This window comes from Podarcis filfolensis (assembly GCF_964270895.1).
Source record: "Podarcis filfolensis genome assembly, chromosome: 2".
Taxonomy (NCBI): domain Eukaryota; kingdom Metazoa; phylum Chordata; class Lepidosauria; order Squamata; family Lacertidae; genus Podarcis; species Podarcis filfolensis.
The window spans coordinates 252,866-280,697 of NC_139605.1; the positions used below are offsets into that span (position 1 = coordinate 252,866).

At 43.0% G+C, this 27,832-nt stretch overlaps 2 protein-coding genes across 2 annotated transcripts in view; both read right to left on the reverse strand.

Annotated features, from left to right (window-relative positions):
- LOC310756632 (uncharacterized protein) overlaps positions 1-27,832 on the reverse strand; it is an 80,124-nt gene that overhangs the window by 40,715 nt on the left and 11,577 nt on the right. The window contains exon 2 of the mRNA XM_083601081.1: positions 26,939-26,978. Coding sequence (XP_083457207.1) covers positions 26,939-26,978 — 40 coding nt within the window. The remainder of the gene's footprint in view (positions 1-26,938; positions 26,979-27,832) is intronic.
- On the reverse strand, positions 5,981-27,813 carry LOC310756625 (uncharacterized protein). The gene is made up of 5 exons (XM_083601022.1): positions 27,506-27,813; positions 25,875-26,000; positions 17,415-17,588; positions 17,048-17,221; positions 5,981-8,080 (listed from the first exon to the last, which is right to left on the reverse strand). Exons 3-5 carry the CDS (start codon positions 17,545-17,547, stop codon positions 6,240-6,242), a joined length of 2,148 nt encoding a protein of 715 aa, XP_083457148.1. The 5' UTR covers positions 17,548-17,588; positions 25,875-26,000; positions 27,506-27,813; the 3' UTR covers positions 5,981-6,239.

Here is a 27,832-nt window from a genome sequence, read left to right on the forward strand (position 1 = left end):
GAACAGTTTTTAAAAGGCTTTATAGAAACTGGACCTAGAAACTGGAGAAATACTAATTTGGATTATTAGACGATCCTTATAAGAAGTGCAAGCTGGATCTCGAAGAGGCAGAGGAACCAGAGACCAAATTGCAAACAAGCGCTGGATTATGGAGAAAGCTAGAGAGTTCCAGAAAGACATCTACTTCTGCTTCATTGACTATGCAAAAGCCTTTGACTGTGTCGACCACGGCAAACTATGGCAAGTTCTTAAAGAAATGGGAGTGCCTGATCACCTCATCTGTCTCCTGAGAAATCTCTACGTGGGACAAGAAGCTACAGCTAGAACTGGATATGGAACAACCGATTGGTTCAAAATTGGGAAAGGAGTATGACAAGGCTGTATTTTGTCTCCCTGCTTATTTAACTTATATGCAGAATTCATCATGCGAAAGGCTGGGCTGGATGAATCCCAAGCCGGAATTAAGATCGCCGGAAGAATTATCAACAACCTCAGATATGCAGACGACACAATCTTGATTGCAGAAAGTGAGGAGGAATTAAAGAACCTTTTAATGAGGGTGAAAGAGGAGAGCGCAAAATAAGGTCTGAAGCTCAACATAAAAAAAAACAAAGATCATGGCCACTGGTACCATCACCTCCTGGCAAATAGAAGGGGAAGAAATGGAGGCAGTGAGAGATTTTACTTTCTTGGGCTCCATGATCACTGTAGATGCTGACAGCAGTCACGAAATTAAAAGACGCCTGCTTCTTGGGAGAAGGGCAATGACAGGCCTAGACAGCATCTTGAGAAGTAGAGACATCACCTTGCCAACAAAGGTTCGTATAGTTAAAGGTATGGTTTTCCCAGTAGTGATGTATGGAAGTGAGAGCTGGACCATAAAGAAGGCTGATTGCCGAAGAATTGATGCTTTTGAGTTATGGTGCTGGAGGAGACTCTTGAGAGTCCCATGGACTGCAAGAAGATCAAACCTATCCATTCATAAGGAAATCAGCCCTGAGTGCTCACTGGAAGGACAGATCGTGAAGCTGAGGCTCCAGTACTTTGGCCACCTCATGAGAAGAGAAGACTCCCTGGAGTAGACCCTGATGTTGGGAAGGATGGAGGGCACAAGGAGAAGGGGGGCGACAGAGGACGAGATGGTTGGATACAGTGGTACCTCGCAAGACGAATACCCTGCAAGACGAAAAACGTGCAAGACGAAAGTTTTCCATTTTTTGAGTCGTTCCGCAAGACGAATTTCCCTATGGGCTTGCTTCGCAAGACGAAACGTCTTGCGAGTTCTTGCGAGTTTGTTTCCTTTTTCTTAAAGCCGCTAAGCCGTTAATAGCCGCTAAGCCGTTAATAGCCGCTAAGCCGCTAATAGCCGTGCTTCGCAAGACGAAAAAAACGCAAGACGAAGAGACTCGCAGAACGGATTAATTTCGTCTTGCGAGACACCACTGTAGTGTTTTCGAGGTTACCAGCATGAGTTTGACCAAACTGCGGGAGGCAGTGGAGGACAGAGGTGCCTGGCGTTCTCTGGTCCATAGGGTCATGAAGAGTCGGACACGACTAAACGACTAAACAACAACAAAAAATAAGAGTCATATTGCATTGTCTGAGTTGGTTAAGATTTGGTTAAGAGGGAAATGTACGGAAAGTGTCATCTTGGTGAAGAGGAGGAAAAAGGCTGGATACTAAATGCAGCTGGGTTTATTCTGGAGTGCAAATTATGAATAATTGTTGCTACAGATGATTTTCAGATGGAGATGGGAGTTTCCTTTTTGGTAGTGGCCTTCTCGGTAGTGGCACCTGCCCTGTGGAACCCCCTCCCAACAGATGTCAAAGAAAAAAAACAACTACCAGACTTTTATAAGACATCTGAAGGCAGCCCTTGTGGAGTGTGGTGGTTATAGGGTTAACCTCCTGAATGTCCTACATCTGGGGAGGAGCTTCCTACGTACACAGAAGCTGCAGGTTCTTTGTCTGTGTGAAACAGCTTCACTTCTGTCCGGGAGAGAGAGACACACAGCATGTGTCCGAGCTCTGGTGGAGTTTGTTATTTTACCTACTGATGTAAATAAAGGCTGTTTATATAGAAGACGGACTTTTCCTTTATCTCACACGGAAAGCACTCGCTGCTTGCTCTGCTGCTGCCTGGAAAAATTTATGTGCAGAGGAAACGCGCCGGACTCAGGCAGTAATCCAAGCGGTTCTGGCTGTACGTTTTTGTGCTGAGTGTGAGAAGCAAAGTCCAGCTCTGAGATCCTGCCTGAAGCTGAGGCAGTCGTGGTTTCGCTGGCGAAAGCGGAGCTTGCTGCAGGAAGCATCTTTCAAGCACCGGCCGGAAGAAAGCGTCAGTAAGCTTAAAGCCCCAGGAAGATGGCGCAGCAGCAATCTCATGAATCTTTCAATGTGCCTTTTTAAAGGCTAAATGGCCACAATTGGGACTGGTCTCACCAGATTCGTTACTGGTTAATGGGCAAGCAGCTCTGGGAGTGCCCCCAAGCCAATCCAGTACCGGCAGCTGCAGGGGCTAATACGGCCGAAGTGGAAAGGGCTGCTGGCGCAGCAAAAAAGGATCAGAAAGCCATGTTCCGTATTGTAATGGCCATGGAGGCTTCGCAATTGCCTCACATCAACGGTTTATTGACTTGTCACAGAATTTGGCAAGCTTTAACGAGGGTCCACCAGTGCACAACAGCTGGGGCCAAGATCCATGTGATACGCTCCCTGTTTCAGAAGAGACTGTCCCCAGGGGAATCGGTACGTGACCACATTGTGCAGATGCAGGCCATTTTCACTAAGCTGCATCAGCTCAACGTACCTTTCCCAGGTGAGCTGAAAGCTTCCACTCTGCTGAGCTCTTTGGACAGGAGTTATGAGAACCTGGTTCTGACAATGGAAGTTATGCCGCCTGCGGAGCTGACGACTGAATATATTCGTGGGAGATTGATTGATGAACAGGAAAAACGCCAGAGGGCGGGGAGAGAAGGCACAGGCTGCACCCCAAGAAAGAGTGGAGGGGCAGCAAGAAGCAGTGAGGACTCAGTAAAAGCCTTTGTCTCCAAATGCTGTTTTCGCTGTGGGTCTACGTCACATCTTGTGAGAGATTGCCCTGCAGAGGCTCAGGAGCCGGTGGTCAGCCAGAAAGGAATGCAGATAAAGAGCTCCTCAACAGCGGCCAGGCATCTGAAAAATTCCAAAGATCCCAACCGAGGGGAAAGTAAAGAGAAGACGTCGCTGTATCATCTGGCTGCTTCAATGGCAGTAGTGAAAGCATCCAGACCGGAAGCCAGCCTCTCCTTTATTGTTGACACAGGCGCTACCCACACTTGAGTGCCATCTGCTGGACTTCTTCGGAACTGCAAGACTGTGCAAAGTGGAAGATTTGTGTCACTGGCAGATGGAAGCAGGCGCCCACTGACTCAGTCTGGGACTCTGTACTGTTCATTCCTGGACCATGAGGTTCAGGCTTTTGTGGTTCCAGAAATTCCAGGGATGGGAAACACCTGTTCAGTGTTGAATGCAAGAATAAGCTGTTTGTGGTTGAGATGCCTATTGCAGATGATGACCCCCCTGAGGTAACACAGGCGAGTGCGCAAACGTCACGCCACACGATAGGTGCGCTCATTTATGGCATCGAAGACTGGCGCATTCTTGTTGGAATTATGTCAAAAAAGCCCCAGAGTGTACAGAGGGGTGTAAATTAAAGGGATGTGATAAGTTTTTAGATTGCAGAGCCTGTAAGCAATCCAGGGTAAAAACATGCTCATATCCCAGGTCTAGCAGAGAGACAAGCAAGCCCTTTGAGCTACTCCATGCAGATTTGTGTGGCTCAATGCCAGTAGCGAGTCTGGGTGGGTCCAAGTACATTTTGCTTCTTTTGGATGATTTTTCGAGGACCTCCTCGGTTCTTTCGATTAAACACAAAGGGGAAGCTGCTGCACTGATTAAAGATTGGATCACATTGGCAGAGTTGAAATATTCTACAAAATTGATTAGCTTTCAGAGTGATAGAGGGGCGGAGTTTACTGGGTCTGCCCTGCAGAATTTCTTCCTCCAGAAGGGAATCAGTCACAGGTTGACAGCACCACCCAGTCCTCAACAGAATGGTGTCGCTGAACGTAAGAACAGAACACTGCAAGAGGCTGTGGCTGCCATGCTTTTTGACGCAGGACTCCCACAGCGCTTTTGGGCTGCGTGTTGGAAGGCTGCTGCGTTCACGCAGAATTGCGTGTTTAATTCAGCTGTAGGGGACACGCCCTATTTTCTGCTGCACGGTAAGAAGCCCAAAGTGCATTTCTTATGTGTTTTTGGCTGTGAGGCTTGGGTCCTCATCCCAAAGGCCAAATGCAGAAAGGGTGGCCCAAGGTCCAGGAAAATGAACCAGGGACCAGAGGGTGGCGGTTTGCATATCCTGATGGCAACCAGTCCCGGCTGCTTGTGAGCAGCAGTGCTGAGTTTTGTGAGCAAAGTGGGTGGGCACGCATCCATGGTAACTCAGATGTTCTTTCAGAACAGTTTCTTGACTCAGATGAGGAGGAAGAGGAGGGAACTGATCCTGTTGGTGAAGAACAGAGTCCAGAGCAGGAGCGGCCCAGAACCCCTCCAAAGGCTACTGTCAAGTCTGAGCCAAAGAGTGAGCTGTCCTTGCCCACAGGTCCAGCTGTAAGGTTCAAAAGATGCAGCAGGTCAAGAGGGGGAGTTCTCTGACACTGGGGATGGTCTAGCTGCCCCTAGTGGGTCAGAGGTGGTACCAGAGCTCACACTGAGGAGATCAACTCGAGCCACAAAGGGTAAACTGCCTGACAGGTTTGAAGCCACAAGTGTGTGGGTTGGTGTGGCTCAGTGTGAACCTGAAACTTTTGAGGAGGTTCAAAAACTGCCTCAGGAAGAAGCCAGCAAAGGGCATGAGGAGATGCAGAAGGAGATGAGCTCAATGGAGTCTCTGGGTGTGTTCTCCCTCACAACGGGTAAGATTGAGCAACTGTTTGAGAAGCTCCGAATGTCTGAGTGTGCAGTAGTTAGGACACCCATGGAGACTAGCTATGTGAAAGACAATCAGCAAGTAGAACGCGCTGCGTTCAAAAATACTGAGCTCTTCCAGACAGCTCTGGGTAGCCTATTGTATCTATCCCAGTGGAACAGACCTGACATAGCGTTTGCTATTAATCTGCTCAGCTGGGAAGCTTCAAGCCCAAGTGTGCAAGCCTGGAATGGCATCAAACGGGTCTTGCATTACCTGCAAGATACCAGACTTCTCCCTTAAGCTGTCAGCCAAGGGCGACATCAAGCTGACGTGCTAGGTAGACAGCGATTGGGTGAATCTGGCAGATAGGAAGTCCGTGTCCAGTATGGTGGTAAGATTTGGGAGCTCTTTGGTTGGGTGGAGTTCCCGAAAGCAAAGTCTCATAGCGCTCTCATCTACTGAGGCTGAGTTCAGTGCGCTTTCTGAGATTTGCAGGGAACTGGAGTTCTATGTGTGTTTGGTTCAAGAGATCTGCGGAGAGAGTTGTATGCCTGTCACTGTTTTGGAAGATAATCAGCTGTCTGAAGTTGGCAGAATCTGAGCAGTTTAAGGCCAGGACCAAGCACCTAGACATCTGTTTCCAGCATGTGTGTCAGAGTGTTCGGGCTGGATTAGTTGCATTGAAATACTGTCCCTCTGCCTGGAACCTCGCTGATGGGGAGTTCTGTGAAGGTCTGTGTTTGGGGTAAGTGGTGTTTAGATAGAAGAAACAGTGTGCGGACTTTTCCTTTATCTCACACGGAAAGCACTCGCTGCTCGCTCTGCTGCTGCCTGGAAGAATTTACGCGCAGAGGAAACGTGCCGGACTCAGGCAATAATCCAACAGCCCTGTTTAGGGAAGCTTTTAATATTTGATGGATTACTGTATTTTAATATTTTGTTGAAAGCTGCCCAGAGTGGCTGGGGAAACCCAGCCAGATGGGAAGGGTATAAATAAATTATTATTATCATTAACATCATCATCTATTTTTTGTATTTTTTTTATATTAAGATTCTTTATTTTGAATTTAGGAGGACACACACAGGAAGAGGACAGTTGGAGGTGCGAGGGACCTGCAAGGAACGCAGGGAAGGAAGGATCTCTCAGGGTGGGATACGGGGAGAAGAGGGGGTCACGCAGGGGAGAAGTGGGGGAGCCTGCCTTTCTATGTGTTGACGAATGATATGATATATATGATACAAAGGTCATAAACAGTATTTTTAGTGTACCCCCCCTTTTTCCTTTCTATACAATTGTATTTTGTAAGGGTTGTTTATTTTTTGTTTTATTTCTCTTTTTTGGTTTCCCCTCTGTATGAATTCTTTGATGGCGAGTGAGATGGTAGGTGCTTTTGAAGCTCTTTCCACATTTCAAGCACTGATAGGGTTTCTCCCCTGTATGAATTATTCGATGGGAAGTCAGATGGTGGCTGTGATTGAAGCCCTTTCCACACTCCAAGCACTGATAGGGTTTCTCCCCGGTATGAATTCTTCGATGGGAAGTGAGATTGGAGCTATTAGTGAAGCTCTTTCCACATTCCAAGCACTGATAGGGCTTCTCCCCTGTATGAATTCTGTGATGGGAAGTGAGACTGGAGCTAACAGTGAAGCTCCTTCCACATTCGAAGCACTGATAGGGTTTCTCCCCTGTATGAGTTCTTTGATGCAAAGTGAGTTTTGCCCGCTCCCGGAAGTTCTTCCCACATTCGAAGCATTGATAGGGTTTCTCCCCTGTATGAGTTCTTTGATGCAAAGTGAGTTTCGTCTGCTCCCGGAAGTTCTTCCCACATTTGAAGCACTGATAGGGTTTCTCTCCTGTATGAATTCTTTGATGGGAAGTGAGAGTGTGCCTCTGACTGAAGCTCTTCCCACATTGCAAGCACTGATAGGGTTTCTCCCCTGTATGAATTCTTTGATGGGAAGTGAGATCACCACTCAGACGAAAGCTCTTTCCACATTCCAAGCAGTGATAAGGTTTTTCCCCTGTATGAATTCTTTGATGGAAAGTGAGATTCACCTTCTGACTAAAGCTCTTTCCACATTCCAAGCAGTGATACGGTTTCTGCCCTCTATGAACTCTTTGATGGAAAATGAGAGTGGACTTCCGGCTGAAGCTCTTCCCGCATTCCAAGCACTGATAGGGTTTCTCGCCTGTATGAGTTTTTTGATGCAAAGTGAGCTTGGCCCCATCCCCAAAGCTCTTCCCGCATTCGAAGCACTGATAGGGTTTTTCTCCTGTATGAGTTCTTTGATGGGAAGTGAGACTGTGCCTGAGACTAAAGCTCTTCCCACATTCCAGGCAATGATAGGGTTTCTCCCCTGTATGGACTCTTCTATGCAAAGCAAGATCACCTTTCTGACGAAAGCTCTTCCCACATTCCAAGCACTGATAGGGTTTCTCCCCTGTATGAATTCTCTGATGTGAGGTGAGAGTAGTACTGTGCCTGAAGGTCTTCCCACATTCCAAGCACTGATAGGGTTTCTCCCCTGTATGAGTTCTTTGATGCAAAGTGAGTTTCGTCCGCTCCCGGAAGTTCTTCCCACATTCGAAGCATTGATACGGTTTCTCCCCTGTATGAGTTCTTTGATGCAAGGTGAGTTTCGTCCGCTCCCGAAAGTTCTTCCCACATTTGAAGCACTGATAGGGTTTTTCTCCTGTATGTATTCTTTGATGGAAAGTGAGACTGTTCCTCTGACTGAAGCTCTTCCCACACTGCAAACACTGATAGGGTTTCTCCCCTGTATGAATTCTCTGATGTGAGGTGAGAGTAGTACTGTGCCTGAAGTCCTTCCCACATTCCAAGCACTGATAGGGTTTCTCCCCGGTATGAATTCTTTGATGGAAAGTGAGATTCCGGCCGTGACTGAAGCTCTTCCCACATTCTAAGCACTGATACAATTTCTTCCTGCTCTGTCCTCTTTTGTGTGCAGTGAGACTATCCCTCTGAACGAAGCTCTTTCTTTGATGGGAGGTGGACTGGGAGCTTTGACGGATGTTCTCTCCACACTCTGAATGTTTATATGACTTTTCCACTATGTGGATTCTGTTGTGCTCCCCCTTGTTGTTCCCTTCTAATTCATCACCATCTGCAATGAAGAGAGAAGCGAATTAGAGCCTCAGGAAGAAATGGAGCTCCAGATCATTGAACAAAGTTAATGAATGCTTGTGATAGTGGAAGAACTAAAAATAGTTAGATGTGGGGCCTTTCTATAGTTTTCACTGTCTTTGTTGGCTGGTATTTACTGACATATTGCTTGGCTTTTATCTGGAATGGATTTTGTTCTGGCTCAACCCTGGAATCCACTCCATCTCCAAGGTCAGTCATCTCTTTGGTCAATCAAATGCAAACAGAAGCAAAAACAACACGCCTGACAGAATTTACATCAACTTCCCTAAAAACTCTGAAGCCGGCATTTAAGAAGGCCTGGGTGGTTCAGAGAAGCCTGGTCACTGTTTTAAAAGGCATGGCTAGACGCAGAACATTCACAGAGGAAACAGTTGATATCCCTCCATTCTGGGTTCACCGTCTGGATGTTAGAATCCCAGACGCTGTTGGTCTCCAGCCAAAGAGTTGAAGTTCATCACATACAGGTATGTATGGAACGTCCACGTCTCGTCTGTGAAACAAACAGCAACATCTTCACCTGAACACTCCCCATCAGTTGTTGCCTCAATCTGGTCGGTCTAAATTTAAATTTATACATAAATCACTTTCTTCACTTTGAACCCCCCTCCCATGTCCATGAGGAGACCAACTCTGTATTTTTTCATTAGCAACAGAAGAGGAAAAGTGACTATAACTCAGTTCAAACCAATTCATGAACCCAGAACTCATACACCGACCACTAATGATGAACCATATGTTACTAGATATTCCTGCAAATTTATTCTGCTATTATTGATATGCAAATGGCATGCGAAGACTTAGTCTACATATCTGTATCATTTATTAGTCCTATGTTCCTTGTTTTTAAAATAAAATAAAAGGTTTTTCCAAAAAGAAAAAGACAACACACAGAGGCCCCATCTGCATTCAAACTGCAAAGCAGGAAGTCAAAGCGGAACGGACTTACTACAAAGTGCAAAGCGGTGCAGGCTGCCTGTTGTTGGAACTGGGTGGAGTAAAGCAGCTGCTTTGAAACTGAATGTCCTTGAAGGAAAGATAAGGACAAAGGAATAAGGAACGCTGTAGGGGAAAGGAGGGGAATTTCACAGATAAGATAAGATGGCGTCGCGGGTCTGAAGACGCTGAGTAATCATCAAGAAGGAGAAAGTGATGAAGACAAAATACAGTTACAGATAGGTAGCCGTGTTGGTCTGCCATAGTCAAAACAAAAAAATATTTTTTTCCTTCCAGTAGCACCTTAAAGACCAACTAAGTTAGTTCTTGGTATGAGCTTTCGTGTGCATGCACACTTCTTCAGATACACCGACAAAATAGTGAAAGAGAGGATTAAAGGAGGGCAGAAGCTGGCAAGCTGAGTTAATAAGAACACAGTGACACCCAGTGGACAAAGTAGGAAAAGCAGTAACAAAGGAAAATTGGAACAATAGAAGGACATCTGGTGGTTGAAAAAGAGAACGCAAAATGTCTCATGCAATTAAAAAACAGACTGGAACTGGAAGTCAACAGCAACAATTAAGAAGAAACTCAGGCCTTGAAGAAATGGACTTGAGGGAGCTTATTATTAGTTTGAAACTGGACTTGGGAGGATTGAGAAAAGAGTTGGAAGAAAGAATCAACACAATTGATGGGAAATTGGAAAAATTAGAAAACACAATGAAAAAAATGAAAAAGAAAATGAAGAAATAAAGGAAAAATTAACAGAAGTTCTAGAAGGAATGAAGGAGACAGATAAGAAAGTGCAAGAAATTAAGAATAAGAATCAACAAATGGATGAGATGGTGAAGAAAATTAGCAAAGAACAAAGGGAACAAAGAAAAGAAATGGACAAATGGAAAAAAAGAGATGTAGGAACAAAAAGCAATCCAGGAAGCTACTGGGGATGCGCTAGCAATGATACAGATGCAGATTAAAGAGAAGACCTTGAGATTCAGAAATGTTCCAGAAGAGGAGAAGGAGGATATTTGGAAGAAGATGATTGAAACTTTAGCAAAGTGGCTACATTTACAGGAAAAAGACATAAGAGAACAGACAGAGAAAATCTTCAGAGTGAACTCCAGAAAAGCAAAAATGAACAAATGGCCGCAGACTGCATCATTGTATTCACATCGAATTGGATGAAACATAAGATCCTCCAAGCAAAGAGTAAGAACAAATTAATCATCGATGGAAAGGAAATAATCATTTTACGAGAAGTCCCACCTAGGCTGATAAAAAAGAGACAGCAATTCCAATTTCTAACAAAAGCACTAAAGGCCAAATCAATATCTTTCAGATGGGAATACCCAGTGGGGATTTCCTTCAACTTCAAAGGAAAAAGAAGACGATTTGAAACATTTGAGGAAGCAGATATGTTTTGGAGGAAGTATCGAGGAGAATTAGGAGGCGGGAAAAGTGAAGTAAGAAATGAGGAAGGAAGAAAGGGAGAGCTATCGGATGAGGCGGAAGAAGAAGAAAAAGCTCAGCAAAGGGTGGAAGGATAAAGAACTACGCCAGTGGTAAATAATCAGACCAATAACTATTACAAAACCCTTCTCCTTTGCCACTGCAGATAACTTAAACTCTTTCCATTAACTTTATAATTTTTTAACTAATAAAGAATGAAATTTAAATTGTTATCATGGAACATAAATGGTTTAAATAATAGGAGGAAGAGGCAGAAAATAGAACGTATCTTAGAGAGGCAGAAGTGGGACCTTGCTTGTTTACAAGAAACCCACATCAATACTAAGCATAAAAGACTATTGGTAAAACCAAAGTTAGGGGAAGAATTCATCGCATCTGATGTAAGAAAAAAGAGGCGGGTTGTAATGTATGTTAAAAGCAAATATGAACCAGAATTGTGTAATAGTCAAAATATCACTAGAGGGGGAACCAATTGTAGTAGCGGGAATCTATGGATCAAATAAAAGAAAATCAGAATTCTATGTTAAAGTAAGATCATTATTAATGGAATATATAGATATGAGAATTATTGTGTTAGGGGATTTAAATGGAGTAATGGAACCAGAATTGGATAGATCGCAGAAGAAGAGGGGGGGGGGAATGAAGGGAAGTTGCCAAAAAGCTTTATGGAAATGGTAAAGATTTTTGATTTAGTGGATATATGGAGCTATAAACATCCTGTCGAAAAGGAGTTCACATATTTCTCAGAACCAAAAAATTTGTATAGTCGAATCGACAGTATATGGATTACTAAGGATATGACAATTGAAGCAGAGAATGCCGAAATATTGCCAAAAACACTTACAGATCACAATCCAGTATCATTAACTCTTAAAGGAAAAGAGGAGAAAGGGAAAAAAAGGTGGAGAATGAATGTTTTCTTATTAAAAAATGAAAAAGTAATACAAGGAGCCAGAAAGTTGATGAAGGAATATTTTGAAAACAGTTGAAGGAAAGGGACAGATGTTAAAACAGTGTGGGATGCTGGGAAGGCGGTTGTTAGGGGATATTTCATACAACAAAACTCAATAGCATATAAGAATAAAGAAAAAAAGAAAAGGGAGCTTTTAGAAGAAATTAAAAGGAAGGAAAAATTGGCCTATGCAAGCAAAAATAAAGAGAGATTAAATCAAGAAATTAAATTACTGAGAGTAGAATATAATAAAATTATAGAACAGGAGGTAGAACAACAAATCAAATTTTGGAAATATAAAAATTTTGAATGGGCAAATAAGCCAGGCAAAATCCTTGCCTGGCAACTAAAGAAACAAAGAAATGAAAAATTAATAAATAAAATAAAAGTAGAAGAGAGGACAATAAGGGATATGACAAAATTAAAAAATAATTTGAAAAATATTACAAAAAATTATATCAAAAAGATGAAGTGCCAATAGAAGAAATAGAGGAATATATAAAGAAAAATAAATTAATAGAGATAGCAGAAGAAGACCATAAATTATTAAATGAACCGATATCAACCGTAGAAATTAAGGAATCAATTCAAAAATTAAAAATAGGGAAATCCCCAGGTCCAGATGGCATACCAGCAGAATACTACAAAGAAATGTTAAATGAATTAATCGACCCACTAAAAGAAGTAATAGAGGAAGCAGTAGAGAAGGGGAATATTCCAGACTCTTGGACTCAAGGGTATATAATGCTCCTGCCAAAACAAGGTACGGATTTGGAATCTGTCTCAAATTATAGACCCATTTCATTGTTAAATTCCGATTATAAAATTTATGCAGGATTATTGGCTAACAGGTTAAAAAAAAAAATAGGAAAAATAGTACATAAAAATCAGGCTGGATTTGTGGAAGGTAGACAAATAAAGGATAATATCAGAAATATAATAGACATAATGGAATATCTACAAGTAAGAAGAGACAAACAAGCAGCCCTGATTTCAATCGATGCGGAGAAGGCTTTCGACAAAATCTCATGGGAATTTATGAAAAAACTATTAAAATAATTGTGTCTAGGTGAAAAATTCCAAAAAGGTATAAATGCAATATATAACCAACAGAAAGCAAAAATTATTATTAATGGAGAGTTTGGAGAAGAAATCAACATATTTAAAGGTACAAGACAAGGATGCCCCCTATCCCCAATGTTATTTATAATTAGAGGGTCTATTAAAGAAAATAAGGCAGGACAACCAAATAAGAGGAATAGCAGTTGGTGAAAAAAGATACAAGTTAAGAGCCTTTGCAGATGATGTTATGATCACAACAGAAAATCCCCTACAATGTACACCTAGAATATTGGAATGCATAAACGAATATGGCAGATTAGCAGGATTCAAATTAAACTATGGGAAAACCAAAATACTAGTGAAAAATATGGAAGAAAAAGATAAAGTGAAATTACAAGAAATTACAGGATTGGAAATTAATAAGAAAATAAGGTATCTTGGAATAAATTTAACAACAAACACTATAGATTTAAGTAATGAGAACTATGGGAAAACATGGAATGAAATAAAAAATGACTTGCAAGTATGGGGGAAATTAAATCTTTCCTTACTAGGGAAAATATTGGTAATAAAGATGAACATATTACCAAGGATGATGTTTTTATTTCAAAGTATCCCAATACTAGGAGGAGATAAATGTTTTAATAACTGGAAAAGAGATTTGGCTAAATTCGTATGGTCAGGGAAAAAGCCAAGAATAAAACACAAAATAATGATAGATAAGAAGGAGAGAGGAAGATCTGGTCTCCCAGATATGGAGTTATATCACGATGTGGTGGGTCTGACCTGGCTAAAGGAATGGATCAAATTAGATGACTCGGATGTATTGGATTTAGAGGGAGTAGAGACGAGATTTGGATGGCATGCCTATCTAATAGATGAAAAAGTGAGAGTACATAAAGGCTTCCTAGGGCATATAATCAGAAAATCTATATATAAAATATGGGAGAAATATAAAAGACTCCTAGAACCGAAAAGTCCCTGGTGGGCATCGCCAGCAGAAATTGTTGCAGTGAAAAAATTAAATATGAAAGAAAATTGGGCTACCTATAAAACTATATTAAAGGAAGAAAACGGAGAATTGGAATTAAAGGATTACACAGAAATTAAAGCTCATATTAGTGATTGGTTCCAATATATTCAAATTAAGTATAGATTTTAGAGTGGGAAACAAAGGATGAATTGGTTAAAGCATCAATGATTAAATGGGTGCAAGATATTGGGAAAAATATTATGTTTGAACAATGGGGAAAATTGTGGAAAGAAGATATGAAATTCACTATGTATTATATTTTTTTTTTATAAGATTTTTATTGAGATTTTTACATTACAAAAAATAAAAACAAACAGAAAAAAAGAAAAGAAAAAGAAAAAAGATCTTTCCATCACATTATTTTTCATTTACTTGTTTCTTGGACCTCCTCATACCTCTCTTTTTTGTATTCCAATTCACTTTATTAACTCAGCAATTTGTTTCCCTCTTTATTCTACCCAAGTCTTTATTCTTAAATTGTTACGTTCTTAATATTTTACTTTTGTAAACCCATTTTTTTTATATTCTTTTAACTCATTACAGCTAGAAATCTCTTAATTTTAATCCAACATTATTCTAAAATTCATTAATTTTACAATATTTCTGTAAATACTCTTTAAATTTCTTCCAATCTTCTTCCACTGACTCTTCCCTCTGGTCTCGGATCCTGCCGGTCATTTCCGCCAATTCCATATAGTCCATCACCTTCATCTGCCATTCTTCCAAAGTGGGTAAATCTTGTGTCTTCCAATGTTTTGCAATAAGTATTCTTGCTGCTGTTGTGGCATACATAAAGAAAGTTCTATCCTTCTTTAACACCGATTGATCAACTATGCCCAGGAGAAAGGCCTCTGGTTTCTTCAAGAAGGTATATTTAAATACTTTTTTCAATTCATTATATATCATCTCCCAGAAGGCCTTCATCCTTGGGCACGTCCACCAAAGGTGAAAGAATGTGCCTTCATTTTCTTTGCATTTCCAACATTTATTATCGGGCAAGTGATAAATTTTCGCAAGCTTGACCCGGGTCATGTACCACCTATAAATCATTTTCATAATATTCTCTCTTAAGGCACTACATGCCGTAAATTTCATACCTGTGGTCCACAACTGTTCCCAGTCAGCAAACATTATGTCATGTCCAACATCTTGTGCCCATTTAATCATTGCAGATTTAACCGTTTCATCCTGCGTATTCCATTTTAACAGCAAGTTATACATTCTTGAAAGTATCTTAGTTTTGGGATCTAGCAATTCTGTTTCTAATTTTGATTTTTCCACCTGGAAGCCAATTTTCTTGTCCAGATTATATGCCTCCATTATCTGGTAATAATGGAGCCAATCTCGCACTTTGTTCTTTAATTTCTCAAAACTCTGCAATTTTAATCTATCTCCATCTTGTTCCAAAATTTCCCAATATTTCGGCCATTTAGCCTCCATATTGAGCTTTTTCTGAGCTTTCGCTTCCATCGGTGACAATCACCTTGGGGTTTTATTTTCCAATAAGTCTTTATACCTTATCCAAACATTAAACAGTGCTTTCCTAACAATATGGTTTTTAAATGCTTTATGCGCTTTGATCTTATCATACCACAAATATGCATGCCATCCAAATACATTATTGAACCCTTCCAAATCCAAAATGTCTGTGTTTTCAAGAAGTAGCCATTCTTTCAGCCAGCAGAAAGCTGCTGATTCATAATAAAGTTTAAGGTCCGGCAGGGCAAATCCACCTCTTTCCTTTGCGTCCATTAATATTTTAAATTTTATTCTAGGCTTCTTGCCCTGCCAGACAAATCTTGAAATATCTCTCTGCCACTTCTTGAAACAATCCATCTTGTCCACAATTTGTAATGCCTGAAACAGGAACAGCATTCTCGGCAATACATTCATTTTTATAGCTGCGATACGGCCCAGCAAGGAAAGTTTCAAATTTGACCATATTTCTAAATCTTTTTTCACTTCACCCCAGCATTTTTCATAGTTATCTTTAAATAAATTCCCGTTTTTTGCTGTCATATTGATCCCCAGGTATTTAACTTTCTTAACCACTGTTAAACCTGTCATATTCTGAAACCTCTCCCTCTCGGTTTGTGTTAAATTTTTCTCTAAAACCTTAGTTTTTAACTTGTTCAGTTTGAACCCTGCAACCTGACCAAATTCTTGTATCAGCTCTAAAACCCTTTTACCACTAGATTCTGGCTCCTGTAAGGTCAAAACTAGGTCATCTGCGAATGCTCTCAGTTTGTACTGTCTAGCTCCAACCTGTATACCCTTCACTAACTGGTCCCTTCTAATCATATTTAACAAAACCTCCAGAACCGTAAATTCACTATGTATTATATACTGAAAGAAAATTACCTTAAAATGCAACATAGATGGTATTTAACCCCTGAAAGAATAGCAAAAATGAATAAAAATTGTAGCGATGTCTGCTGGCGATGCAACACGGGAAAAGGTACTATGATACATATATGGTGGAATTGTTTAAACATCAAACAATTTTGGGAAATAATATATAATGAAATGAAAAAAATGTTTAGATACTCATTTAGGAAAACACCAGAAGGTTTTCTATTGGGAATAGTACCAGGAAGGCTAAAGGAAGAAGATAAGACCTTATATTTATACGCAACAGTAGCAGCAAGGCTATTGATTGCGAAAAACTGGAAAAGTGGTATAATACCGACAAAAACAGAGTGGCTTGCCAAATTATTGGAGTACTACAATATATCCAAAACAATGGAAGAAATTGGAAGGATTTCAAAAGAAAAGATAGATAGGGACTGGAAGGTGTTTAAAAGATACTTGCAAAATCATATCGAAAAATCAGAACTCCTATTAGAATAAACAAGTTCCGTTTCAAATACTGAAATATCAAATAAGATGGATAACAATGTGTAATAGAAAAAGAAGTATGAAATTAGGCTAAAGGTGTGTGAAAGAAAGTAATAGAAGTGGAAAGAAATTGTAATTGAGTAGATTGGAAGTCAAACACAAAGGTGGGGTGAGGGGTGGTGGATGGGGATGGGGAAAGAATTACTTGTGGGATTGAGTGTAAGTATGTTTGAACACTTTTAAGGATTGTATGAAATGTATGTTTGTATGCTTGTATATGTGTATTAATGATGAACTACTTTAACAATAAAAACTTATTAAACAAACAAACAAACAAACAAACTGCAAAGCAGGATCAGTGAGTTGTCTGACACTGGCAGAGCATTCAGATCACAGAACAGGTTTTAGACCTTTTGAGCTGAGGTGGCCGGTGAGCTGTGATCTATTCCTGGCTCAAATTGCCTGTAGATGACAAAGGCGCAGGCAGGCAGGCAGGTAGGTGGAGGAGCCCGAAAAGGTGCTCCCCTTCTCCATCTCCATCCGCCTGCCTGCCTCCCCCCACCCCCAAGCTGAGGAAGCCCCAATTCCTCTCCGGCTTCATCCATCCATGTCCCCATCTCCCCTCCCCTGGAACTCACCAGATCTCTCGGAGGTCCCTGGGAGGGAGTGCTCAGAAGTTGAGAGGAGGGATGCAGGAGACAACCTGAACAGGTCAACCGTCCATCTTCCCCCTTCCATCCTTGCTAGCTTTGCAGGATCCGTCTCTTTCATCCTTCCTGAGGAGTCAAGGAGCCAAAAGAAGCTGCAGGGTCCTGGGAGAGAGGAAGAAGCAAAGGGAGCCTCAGAGGCCCTGCAGGGATTTTTCTGGCTGGAGGGGAAGCCTCCCAATATGTTGGGGGCCCCATCCTCAGCAAAATCCCTGCTTTATCTCATTTCTGGCCAGAGAGCTTCCCCTCTTCACCCTCCATCCATCCACGTCCCCATCTCCCCTCCCCTGGAACTCACCAGATCTCTCAGAGGTTCCTGGGTGGGAATGCGCAGAAGTTGTCGGGAGGGATGCAGGAGACAGCCGGACCAGGTCAACCGTCCATCTTCCCCCTTCCATCTTCGCTAGTTTTGCAGGATCCATCCCTTTCATCCTTCCTGAGGAGTCAAGGAGCCAAAAGAAGCTGCAGGGTCCTGGGAGAGAGGAAGAAGCAAAGGGAGCCTCAGAGGCCCTGCAGGGATTCTCCTGCCCTAGATATTCTCCTGCCCCGGGAGAAGCACAAATGGGGCGGCCCCTTCCCAACAGAAGCCCCATTTCGAAACATCTCCAGTCGTTCCAATAAATCAGGTAGGCTACTTGCGTGGCAATTGAAGAAAGAAAAAAAAGAGAGAGTAATTGAGAAATGAAAAATAATTGAAGATCCTAAAGAAATATGCAAAGAAAAATTAAATTACTATAGGAAATTTTACCATGAAGAAGAAGAAGACCAAGAGGAAATGGAATGATACATAGCACAAAATAGACTCCCAAGAATAGCAGATGGTGCAGCAATCAATCTCAAAAGCAAAGATAGGAAAGTCCCCAGGTACGGATGGATTATCGGCGGCATTTTATAAGAAGTTAGAAGATATATTATCAGAACCAATGAAACAGTACTGAAAGAAATTTTAAAAGAAGGAAGAATACCAAAATCATGGGAAGAAGCATTTATCACACTGATACCCAAACAAGGAGCAGATCCAACACTAATCAAAAATGATAGACCTATATCATTGTTCAATAATGATTATAAAATATATTGAATGAAATAATACATAGAGATCAGGCTGGCTTCTTACCAGGCAGACACATGCACAATAAAATAAGAAACATAATTGATATTTTAGAATATTTAGAAGCAAGATCAGATAAAAAAGCCATTTTGATGCTGATAGACATGGAGAAGGTCTTCGACAACATCTCTTGGAGCTCCATGAAAAAAACTACAGAAAAAACAGGACTTGGAGAAAATATTCTTAGGGGTGTTGAGACAAAATAATAAGGAAAATCATTGAATTTCGAAGTGGCAGGATTTAAGTTAAATAAAAATAAGACTAGTATGCTAGCAAAAAATATGTCAACACAGGAAAAAGAAGAACTAAATAAAATATCAGGAATGGAAACAGTAAATAAAACTAAGTATTTGGGAATCTGGCTGACAAATGAAAACACCAATCTATTTAAAGAAAATTATATTAAAACATGGAAAGAAATCAATTTTGAATCATATAATAAGAAAACTGATATATAGAGTATGGGAAAAACATAAAGTGGTGTTAGAACCTAAAACCCCCGGTAGATTTCTCCTTAGAAAGCAATAACTGGGGGAAAGAGAAATATGGAATTGAATTGGGCCACTTTCACTGCCTTGTTGTGACGAAGGGGCTTGAATAACTCAGAGAAGCTATGAGCTAAGCTGTGCAGGGCCACCCAAGACGGACAGGTCATAGTGGAGAGTTTTGACCAAACGTGATCCACCTGGAGCAGGAACCGGCAAGCCACTCCAGTATCCCTGCCAAGAAAACTCCATGGACAAAGACAACAGGCATATAAAAGTTATGACGCTGGAAGATGAGCCCCTCAGGTCGGAAGGCGTCTAACATGCTACTGAGGAAGAGCGGAGGACAAGGACAAGTAGATTCAGAGCTGATGAAGCGGCTGGGCCAAAGCCGAAAGGACGCTCAGTTGCGGATATGTCTGGAAGCAAAAGGAAAGTCTAACAAACACTCTGTGAGGTGAGTGGGTCTGAGAGACTTCAAAGAAGTGTGACTGGCCCAAGGTCACCCAGCAGCTGCAGGTGGAGGAGCGGGGAAGCGAACCTGGTTCACCAGATTACGAGACTACCACTTTTAACCACTACACCACACTGGCTCTCCAGAGGAATTATACCAGAAACATATGGATGTCTCGTACACCCCAGGTAGTGTGGTTCATAGAATCATAGAATCATAGAATCATAGAGTTGGAAGAGACCACAAGGGCCATCGAGTCCAACCCCCTGCCAAGCAGGAAACACCATCAGAGCACTCCTGACATATGGTTGTCAAGCCTCTGCTTAAAGACCTCCAAAGAAGGAGACTCCACCACACTCCTTGGCAGCAAATTCCACTGTCGAACAGCTCTTACTGTCAGGAAGTTCTTCCTAATGTTTAGGTGGAATCTTCTTTCTTGTAGTTTGGATCCATTGCTCCGTGTCCGCTTCTCTGGAGCAGCAGAAAACAACCTTTCTCCCTCCTCTATGTGACATCCTTTTATATATTTGAACATGGCTATCATATCACCCCTTAACCTCCTCTTCTCCAGGCTAAACATGCCCAGCTCCCTTAGCCGTTCCTCATAAGGCATCGATTCCAGGCCTTTGACCATTTTGGTTGCCCTCCTCTGGACACGTTCCAGTTTGTCAGTGTCCTTCTTGAACTGTGGTGCCCAGAACTGGACACAGTACTCCAGGTGAGGTCTGACCAGAGCAGAATACAGTGGCACTATTACTTCCCTTGATCTAGATGCTATACTCCTATTGATGCAGCCCAGAATTGCATTGGCTTTTTTAGCTGCCGCGTCACACTGTTGGCTCATGTCAAGTTTGTGGTCAACCAAGACTCCTAGATCCTTTTCACATGTACTGCTCTCAAGCCAGGTGTCACCCATCTTGTATTTGTGCCTCTCATTTTTTTTGCCCAGGTGCAATACTTTACATTTCTCCCTGTTAAAATTCATCTTGTTTGTTTTGGCCCAGTTCTCTAATCTGTCAAGGTCGTTTTGAAGTGTGATCCTGTCCTCTGGGGTGTTAGCCACCCCTCCCAGTTTGGTGTCATCTGCAAATTTGATCAGGATGCCCTTGAGTCCATCATCCAAGTCGTTGATAAAGATGTTGAATAAGACCGGGCCCAAGACAGAACCCTGTGGCACCCCACTAGTCACTCTTCTCCAGGATGAAGAGGAACCATTGATGAGCACCCTTTGGGTTCGGTCAGTCAGCCAGTTACAAATCCACTGAGTGGTAGCATAGTCAAGACCGCATTTTACCAGCTTCTTTACAAGAATATCATGGGGCACCTTGTCAAATGCCTTGCTGAAATCAAGGTAGGCTACATCCACTGCGTTCCCTTCATCTACCAGGCTTGTAATTCTGTCAAAAAACGAGATCAGGTTCGTCTGACATGACTTATTTTTCAGAAATCCATGCTGACTATTGGTGATCACAGCATTCCTTTCTAGGTGCTCACAGACTGTTTGCTTAATGATCTGCTCCAGAATCTTCCCTGGTATTGATGTCAGACTGACTGGGCGGTAATTATTTGGGTCCTCTCTTTTCCCCTTTTTGAAAATAGGGACAACATTTGCCCTCCTCCAGTCTGCCGGGACTTCGCCTGTTCTCCAGGAATTCTCAAAGATGACTGCCAGTGGTTCTGAAATCACATCTGCCAGTTCTTTTAATACTCTTGGATGCAGTTCATCTGGCCCTGGAGACTTGAATACATCTAGACTAGCCAAGTATTCTTGTACTATCTCCTTAGTTATTCTGGGCTGTGTTTCCTCTGCTGAATCATTTGCTCCAAATTCTTCAGGTCGGGCATTGTTTTCTTTATCGGAGAAGACTGAGGCAAAGAAGGCATTGAGGATTTCAGCCCTTTCTGTGTCCCCTGTTTGCATTTCACCATCTTCTCCTCTGAGTGACCCCACTGTTTCTTTGTTCTTCCTTTTGCTACGAACATACCCATAAAAGCCTTTTTTGTTGCTTTTAACCTCTCTAGCAAGCCTGAGTTCATTCTGTGCTTTAGCTTTTCTGACTTTGTGTCTACACGTGCTGGCTATTTGTTTGAATTCCTCTTTGGTGGTTTCCCCCCTTTTCCATTTTTTGTACACATCCTTTTTTAATCTTAACTCAGTTAAAAGTTCTTTAGATAGCCACCCTGGCTTCTTTAGGCACCTTCCATGTTTCCGTCTCATTGGTATTGCCTGAAGTTGTGCTTTTACTATCTCCCTCTTAACAAACTCCCAGCCATCATGAACTCCCTTTCCTTTTAGTATTACTGTCCATGGGATCTCACCCAGCACTTCCCTAAGTTTTATGAAGTCGGCTTTCTTAAAGTCGAGAATTTGTGTCCTAGTATGCTTGGCTGCTCCTTTCCGCTGTATAGTAAACTTCAGAAGAGCATGATCACTCGCGCCTAATGATCCTTCCACTTCTACCCCACTAACCAGGTCATCAACATTGGTTAGGACCAGATCTAAAATGGCTGTTCCTCTTGTTGCTTCTCCCACTTTCTGGACAATGAAGTTGTCTGCAAGGCCAGTGAGGAATCTGTTTGACCTTATGCTCTTGGCTGAGTTTGACATCCAACAAATATCCGGGTAATTGAAGTCCCCCATTACTACTATCTCCCTTCCTTTTGCATGCTTGGCCATCTGTTCCAGGAAGGCATCATCTATGTCCTCCGTTTGGCTTGGGGATCTATAGTAAACTCCCACAATGAGGTCTCTGTTATTCTTCTCTCCCTTAATTTTGACCCAAATGCTCTCACTTTGGCTTTGAGGTTCTAAATCTTGGATCTCTTCACAGGTATACACATCCCTGACATATAACGCCACTCCTCCTCCTTTCTTGTCTGGTCTGTTTCTCTGAAATAGATTGTATCCCTCCATTATTACATTCCAATCGTGGGACTTATCCCACCAGGTTTCAGTGATTCCTATTATGTCATATTTAGTTTGCTGCACCAAGAGCTCAAGCTCATCTTGTTTATTTCCCATGCTTTGCGCATTAGTGTACAGACATTGAAGTCCATTAATCATTCCCCCGTGTCTCTTATTTAAGGATTTTTTCCTCCCACCACTAGGTCTGCGTGCTGTTTGCTCCATTCGGTCTATGACATTTGGATGATCATCTTCATCAATTGATAGACTCCTACCTTCAGGACCACTGTCTCCCTCCCCCACATTAGTCAGTTTAAAGCCCTCCTGATGAGGTTTCTGGTTGCTGACCTTGAGCCAAACATCCTGGAGAGTGAAGTCAAATGGGCCTTAGAATCAGAATCTCCTTTAAATCAGAACCAGTGAAGGCGGTGAAGGTCCTGTGTGAGTGCCTGGAGGCAGTTGGAGGATGGATGGCGGCTAACAGATTGAGGTTGATCCTGACAAGACAAAAGTACTGTTTTGGGGGGACAGGGGGCGGGTGAGTGTGGAGACTCCCTGGTCCTGAATGGGGTAACTGTGCCCCTGAAGGACCAGGTGCGCAGCCTGGGAGTCATTCTGGGCTCACAGCTGTCCATGGAGGCACAGGTCAATTCTGTGTCCTGGGCGACTGTCTCCACCTGGTTTGCAGGCTAAGACCCTACCTGCCTGCGGACTGTCTTGCCAGAATGGTGAACGCTCTGGTTATCTCCCACTTGGACTACTGCAATGCACTCTATGTGGGGCTACTTTTGAAGGTGACCCGGAAACTGCAATTAATCCAGAACACCAGTCCTGAGAGATCTGCATTGGATCCCAGTATGTCTCCGAGCACAATTCAGAGTGTTGGTGCTGACCTTTAAAGCCCTAAACGGCCAGTATATATGAAGGAGCATCTCCACCCCCATCAGGGAACCAGACAGAGGGCCTTCTCGGTGGTGGCGCCTACCCTGTGGAACACTCTCACCTCAGATGTGAAGGAAATAAGCAGCTATCCTATCTTTAAAAGACATCTGAAGGCAGCCATGTTTAGGGAAGTTTTTAATATTTAATGCTGTACTGTTTTTAACATTTGACTGGGAGCCGCTCAGAGTGGCTGGGGAAACTCAACCAAATGGGCAGGGTGTAAATAATAAATTATTATTATTATTATTATTATTATTATTATTATTATTATTATTATTATTATTATTATTTAGAAAGCACTGCTAATAACAAGGCCAAGGGAAGTGATGATATTCCAGCTGAACTATTTAAAACTTTAAAAGAGGATGCTGTTAAGGTGCTACACTCAATATGCCAGCAAGTGTGGAAAACTCAGCAGTGGCCAGAGGTTTGGAGAAGATCAGTCTACATCCCAATCCCAAAGAAGGGCAGTGCCAAAGAATGCTCCAACTACTGCACAAATGCACTCATTTCACACGCTAGCAAGGTTATGCTTAAAATTCTACATGGCAGGCTTAAGCAGTATGTGGACCGAGAACTCCCAGAAGTGCAAGCTGGATCTCGAAGAGGCAGAGGAACCAGAGACCAAATTGCAAATATGTGCTGGATTATGGAGAAAGCTAGAGAGTTCCAGAAAGACATCTACTTCTGCTTCATTGACTATGCAAAAGCCTTTGACTGTGTTGACCACAGCAAACTATGGCAAGTTCTTAAAGAAATGGGAGTGCCTGATCACCTCATGTGTCTCCTGAGAAATCTCTATGTGGGACAAGAGGCTACAGTTAGAACTGGATATGGAACAACTGATTGGTTCAAAATTGGGAAAGGAGTACGACAAGGCTGTATATTGTCTCCCTGCTTATTTAACTTATATGCAGAATTCATCATGCGAAAGGCTGGGCTGGATGAATCCCAAACTGGAATTAAGATTGCCGGAAGAAATATCAACAACCTCAGATATGCAGATGACTCAACCTTGATGGCAGAAAGTGAGGAGGAATAAAAGAACCTCTTACTAAGGGTGAAAGAGGAGAGCTCAAAATATGGTCTGAAGCTCAACATCAAAAAAACGAAGATCATGGCCACTGGGCCCATCACCTCCTGGCAAATAGAAGGGGAAGAAATGGAGGCAGTGAGAGATTTTACTTTCTTGGGCTCCATGATCACTGCAGATGGTGACAGCAGTCACAAAATTAAAAGATGCCTGCTTCTTGGGAGAAAAGCAATGACAAACCTAGACAGCATCTTAAAAAGCAGAGACATCACCTTGCCAACAAAGGTCCGTATAGTTAAGGCCACGGTTTTCCCAGTTCTGATGTATGGAAGTGAGAGCTGGACCATAAAGAAGGCTGATCGCCGAAGAATTGATGCTTTTGAATTCTGGTCTGGAGGAGACTCTTGAGAGTCCCGTGGACTGCAAGAAGATCAAACCTCTCCATTCTGAAGGAAATCAGCCCTGAGTGCTCACTGGAAGGACAGATCGTGAAGCTGAGGCTCCAATACTTTGGCCACCTCATGAGAAGAGAAGACTCCCTGGAAAAGACCCTGATGTTGGGAAAGATGGAGGGCACAAGGAGAAGGGGACGAGAAAGGACGAGATGGTGGGACAGTGTTCTTGAAGCTACCAGCATGAGTCTGACCAAACTGCAGGAGGAAATAAAACACCACCTAACAGGGTGGATCCAGTATCACCAAATAAATGAGGTCTTCATAGCTGACAAGAAAAAGGGTTTTGCAATTTCAGTATTGGATAAAGGATTATTACAAAACAAAAGAAAACAAAAGTAATTTCTAAAATGTATGGAACATTATTGGAGTGGAAGGATATGGATGAACAGGTAAAGGCGGTAATGATCAAATTGGCTATGGATTTAGGGAAACATATTCAAGTAATAACATCATGGGAAAAATTATGGAAGGAGAGTTGGAATTTTACGGCTTGTGAGGCAATAACAGAAAATTTGATAAAGACGTTTTATAGATGGTATATAACACCGACCAAGATATGTAAAATGTATAAAACAAAATCAAAATTACGTTGGAGGTGTAACCAAGTAGAGGGGACACTTCTGCATATGTGGTGGCTATGTGATAAAATCAAAGGCTTCAGGGATACGGTTTATGAAGAACTAAAAATTGAGACTGGTTTCCTAGGTGAAGCTTTTTCCACATTCTAAACAGTCCCTTGCAGGAAATATTTCATGGAGAATTAGATTCACCAACAGAATGAAGCCAGACAAATGTAGAAAGGGAAAAAGAAAATTAAACAGGATGTACCTCCACGTCCCTAAGATCTCTGAAGCCTACACTGAAGAAGGCCTGGGCAGCTCAGAGCAGCCTCCTCCTGGTTTGAAAAGGCAGGACTGGTGGAAGAATATTCCCAGACAGAACAGGAGATACATCTCCTATGGAGAGTTTTCCATTCCAGGAGAGTTGTGGCTATGTTAACATCTCAGATGCTGTAGGCGGCGCTATTGGGCTCCCTCAAAATAGAGGAAGAAGAAGAAGAGAGGAAGAGTTTGGATTTGATATCCCGCTTTATCACTACCCGAAGGAGTCTCAAAGCGGCTAACATTCTCCTTTCCCTTCCTCCCCCACAACAAACACTCTGTGAGGTGAGTGGGGCTGAGAGACTTCAGAGAAGAGTGACTGGCCCAAGGTCACCCAGCAGCTGCACGTGGAGGAGCGGAGATGCGAACCCGGTTCCCCGGATTACGAATCCACCGCTCTGAACCACTACACCACACTGGCTCTCTCGTTTCTCCTACAGAGATCTGTATGGAATTTCAAAGCTGATTTCATGATCCAACAGGGAGTCTTACCTGAGAGGCCACGATCCCACGATTCTGATCCTTGACTTCCTTCTGCAGAGCTCTCTGGTCAGGATCCAGCAAAGCCAAGTCCTCGTCTGTGAAAGGAACAGCTATGTCTTCAAAGCACACCGGACCCTAAGAGAAAAAGGGAGAATAAAGATGATCTTCTACACATTGCTCTGTTCTCTTCTGTAACAATTTTGTTGTGTATTTAAATGATGGGTACAGTGTTGCTTCAGGATAAAAACAGAAATTGCACAGCGGTGGCCCCATTTTCTAACATGGTACTCAGGTTAAGAACAGTTTCAGGTTAAAAATGGACCTCCAGAATAAATTAAGTTCTTAACCCGATGTACCACTGTATTAATCTTTGTGTAAATGGGGGAATTCCACAAAATAATATTTTCTTATCTATATGGTACTCATCTTCAGGTAAATCTTTGCAAGCATTCCCATTTTCCAGATGGAAGGACCTCCTCTTCCTTCATCTGGTGGGGTGGACCCTCCCCCTGCCCTCAAGCCAACTTCAAGGGGCACCAGGAGGGGGAGGGGAGGGAATGGCTGGCATCCATCTGTCTTAGGAGACAATGGAAGAGTGTGTCTTTGGGAGTGAGATCCAGTTGTTGGAAGGTAACAGCGCCAGCCGTGGGTGTGGAGAGCGACAGGGGAGAGACATGTGTTGTTGCATCTGGGACACAGGAAGTGGTGCTGCAGATGCAGACGGGCTTTTCTTCTCCCTGTGCTCCCCCCACGTGGGAATGTTCCTGTCTGGCTGCAGCCTCTGTTCACAAATGTGACTTTCCCCTCCCTCTGAAGGGGGTTTATTTCCTTGACCCAAAGCCCCCTCCCCCCAAAATGAAGGCAGCGCCTGGATCCCAAGGAAGAACAGAGCTGCATATTTCCTGCGAACTGGCCCCCTCCCTGGCTTGGCTGAGAGGACAAAGGAGGACCCCCTGCTCTCTGACTTGGGGGTCTCTGCATGATCTGAGCAGGGACCCCCATTCATCCTCCCTGCAGCCCTGGGACCCCCTTCTTCCCAGGACACCCTCAGGGGGCAGGGAGAGGAGACTCACCGGAGTCCAGGAGGGGCACCAAGGAAGCTTTTGCAAAGGAGAGAAGAAAGCAGGGAGGGAGGGGGAGGGAGGGGCTTCTGCTCTGGAGGACCTTGCCCCCTCCCCCTTTACTCTCTAGGAATCCAGCTCTGCTCCTTTTAACCCTTGGCAAGCCGAGCGCCCCGAGTCCTCCCCTCCCTCTCCCTGCCTTCAGTTTTCCTGCTTCTGCGACTGCGCTCTAGGGGCTGCCCCCCTTATCTCCCCCTTATCTCCTGGGAGGGAGAAGAGGCGACGGCTGCCTAGTGGCGGGAGGTGCCTTGGGCTCAGAAATGGCTCCCTCCAGACACCCCCTCAAAAAACACCTTTCAGCTCAGGAGGGCGGGCTTCCCAGTCAGGAGACCTTTCCCCCCCCCCCCCCAGGAAAATAGGGAGATGAAGAAGTGTCCCAGGCAAGGAATGACTCGCCCTCGCGATCTTGGGGGGAGGCCAGAATGAGATTTACTGTAATAAGTTTTCAGGAGACCCACGTACAAAGGACCCATGGGAAATGGTTAACCAATAAAGCAGCTTTGGGCCAGTAATTTATACCTTCAGATCAATTGAAAAAAGAGGTACTTTATGCCAGCCCCAAACTAGACCCAAAGCGGATATTAGAGGTAGCAAATGGGAAGAAATCGGACTTTTCAATACTGCAAGGGATGCAGGCCGTGGTGAAGGGAGTTTTCATCCAGCCTTTCTAAAGAGAGAGGCATGAAGAGAAATCAGTGGAATGGAAAGAAATCCGCCCAGAAAGCCCCGGGAAACTGCCGCCTGGTCTGCCAGGAATCCTTGGCGCCAAAACTCAGGCGAGGCTCCGATTTCGAAGGGCGGGCAGTTGGGAAAAGGCGGGAAAAGTCGCTGAGGGGAAGCAGCAGC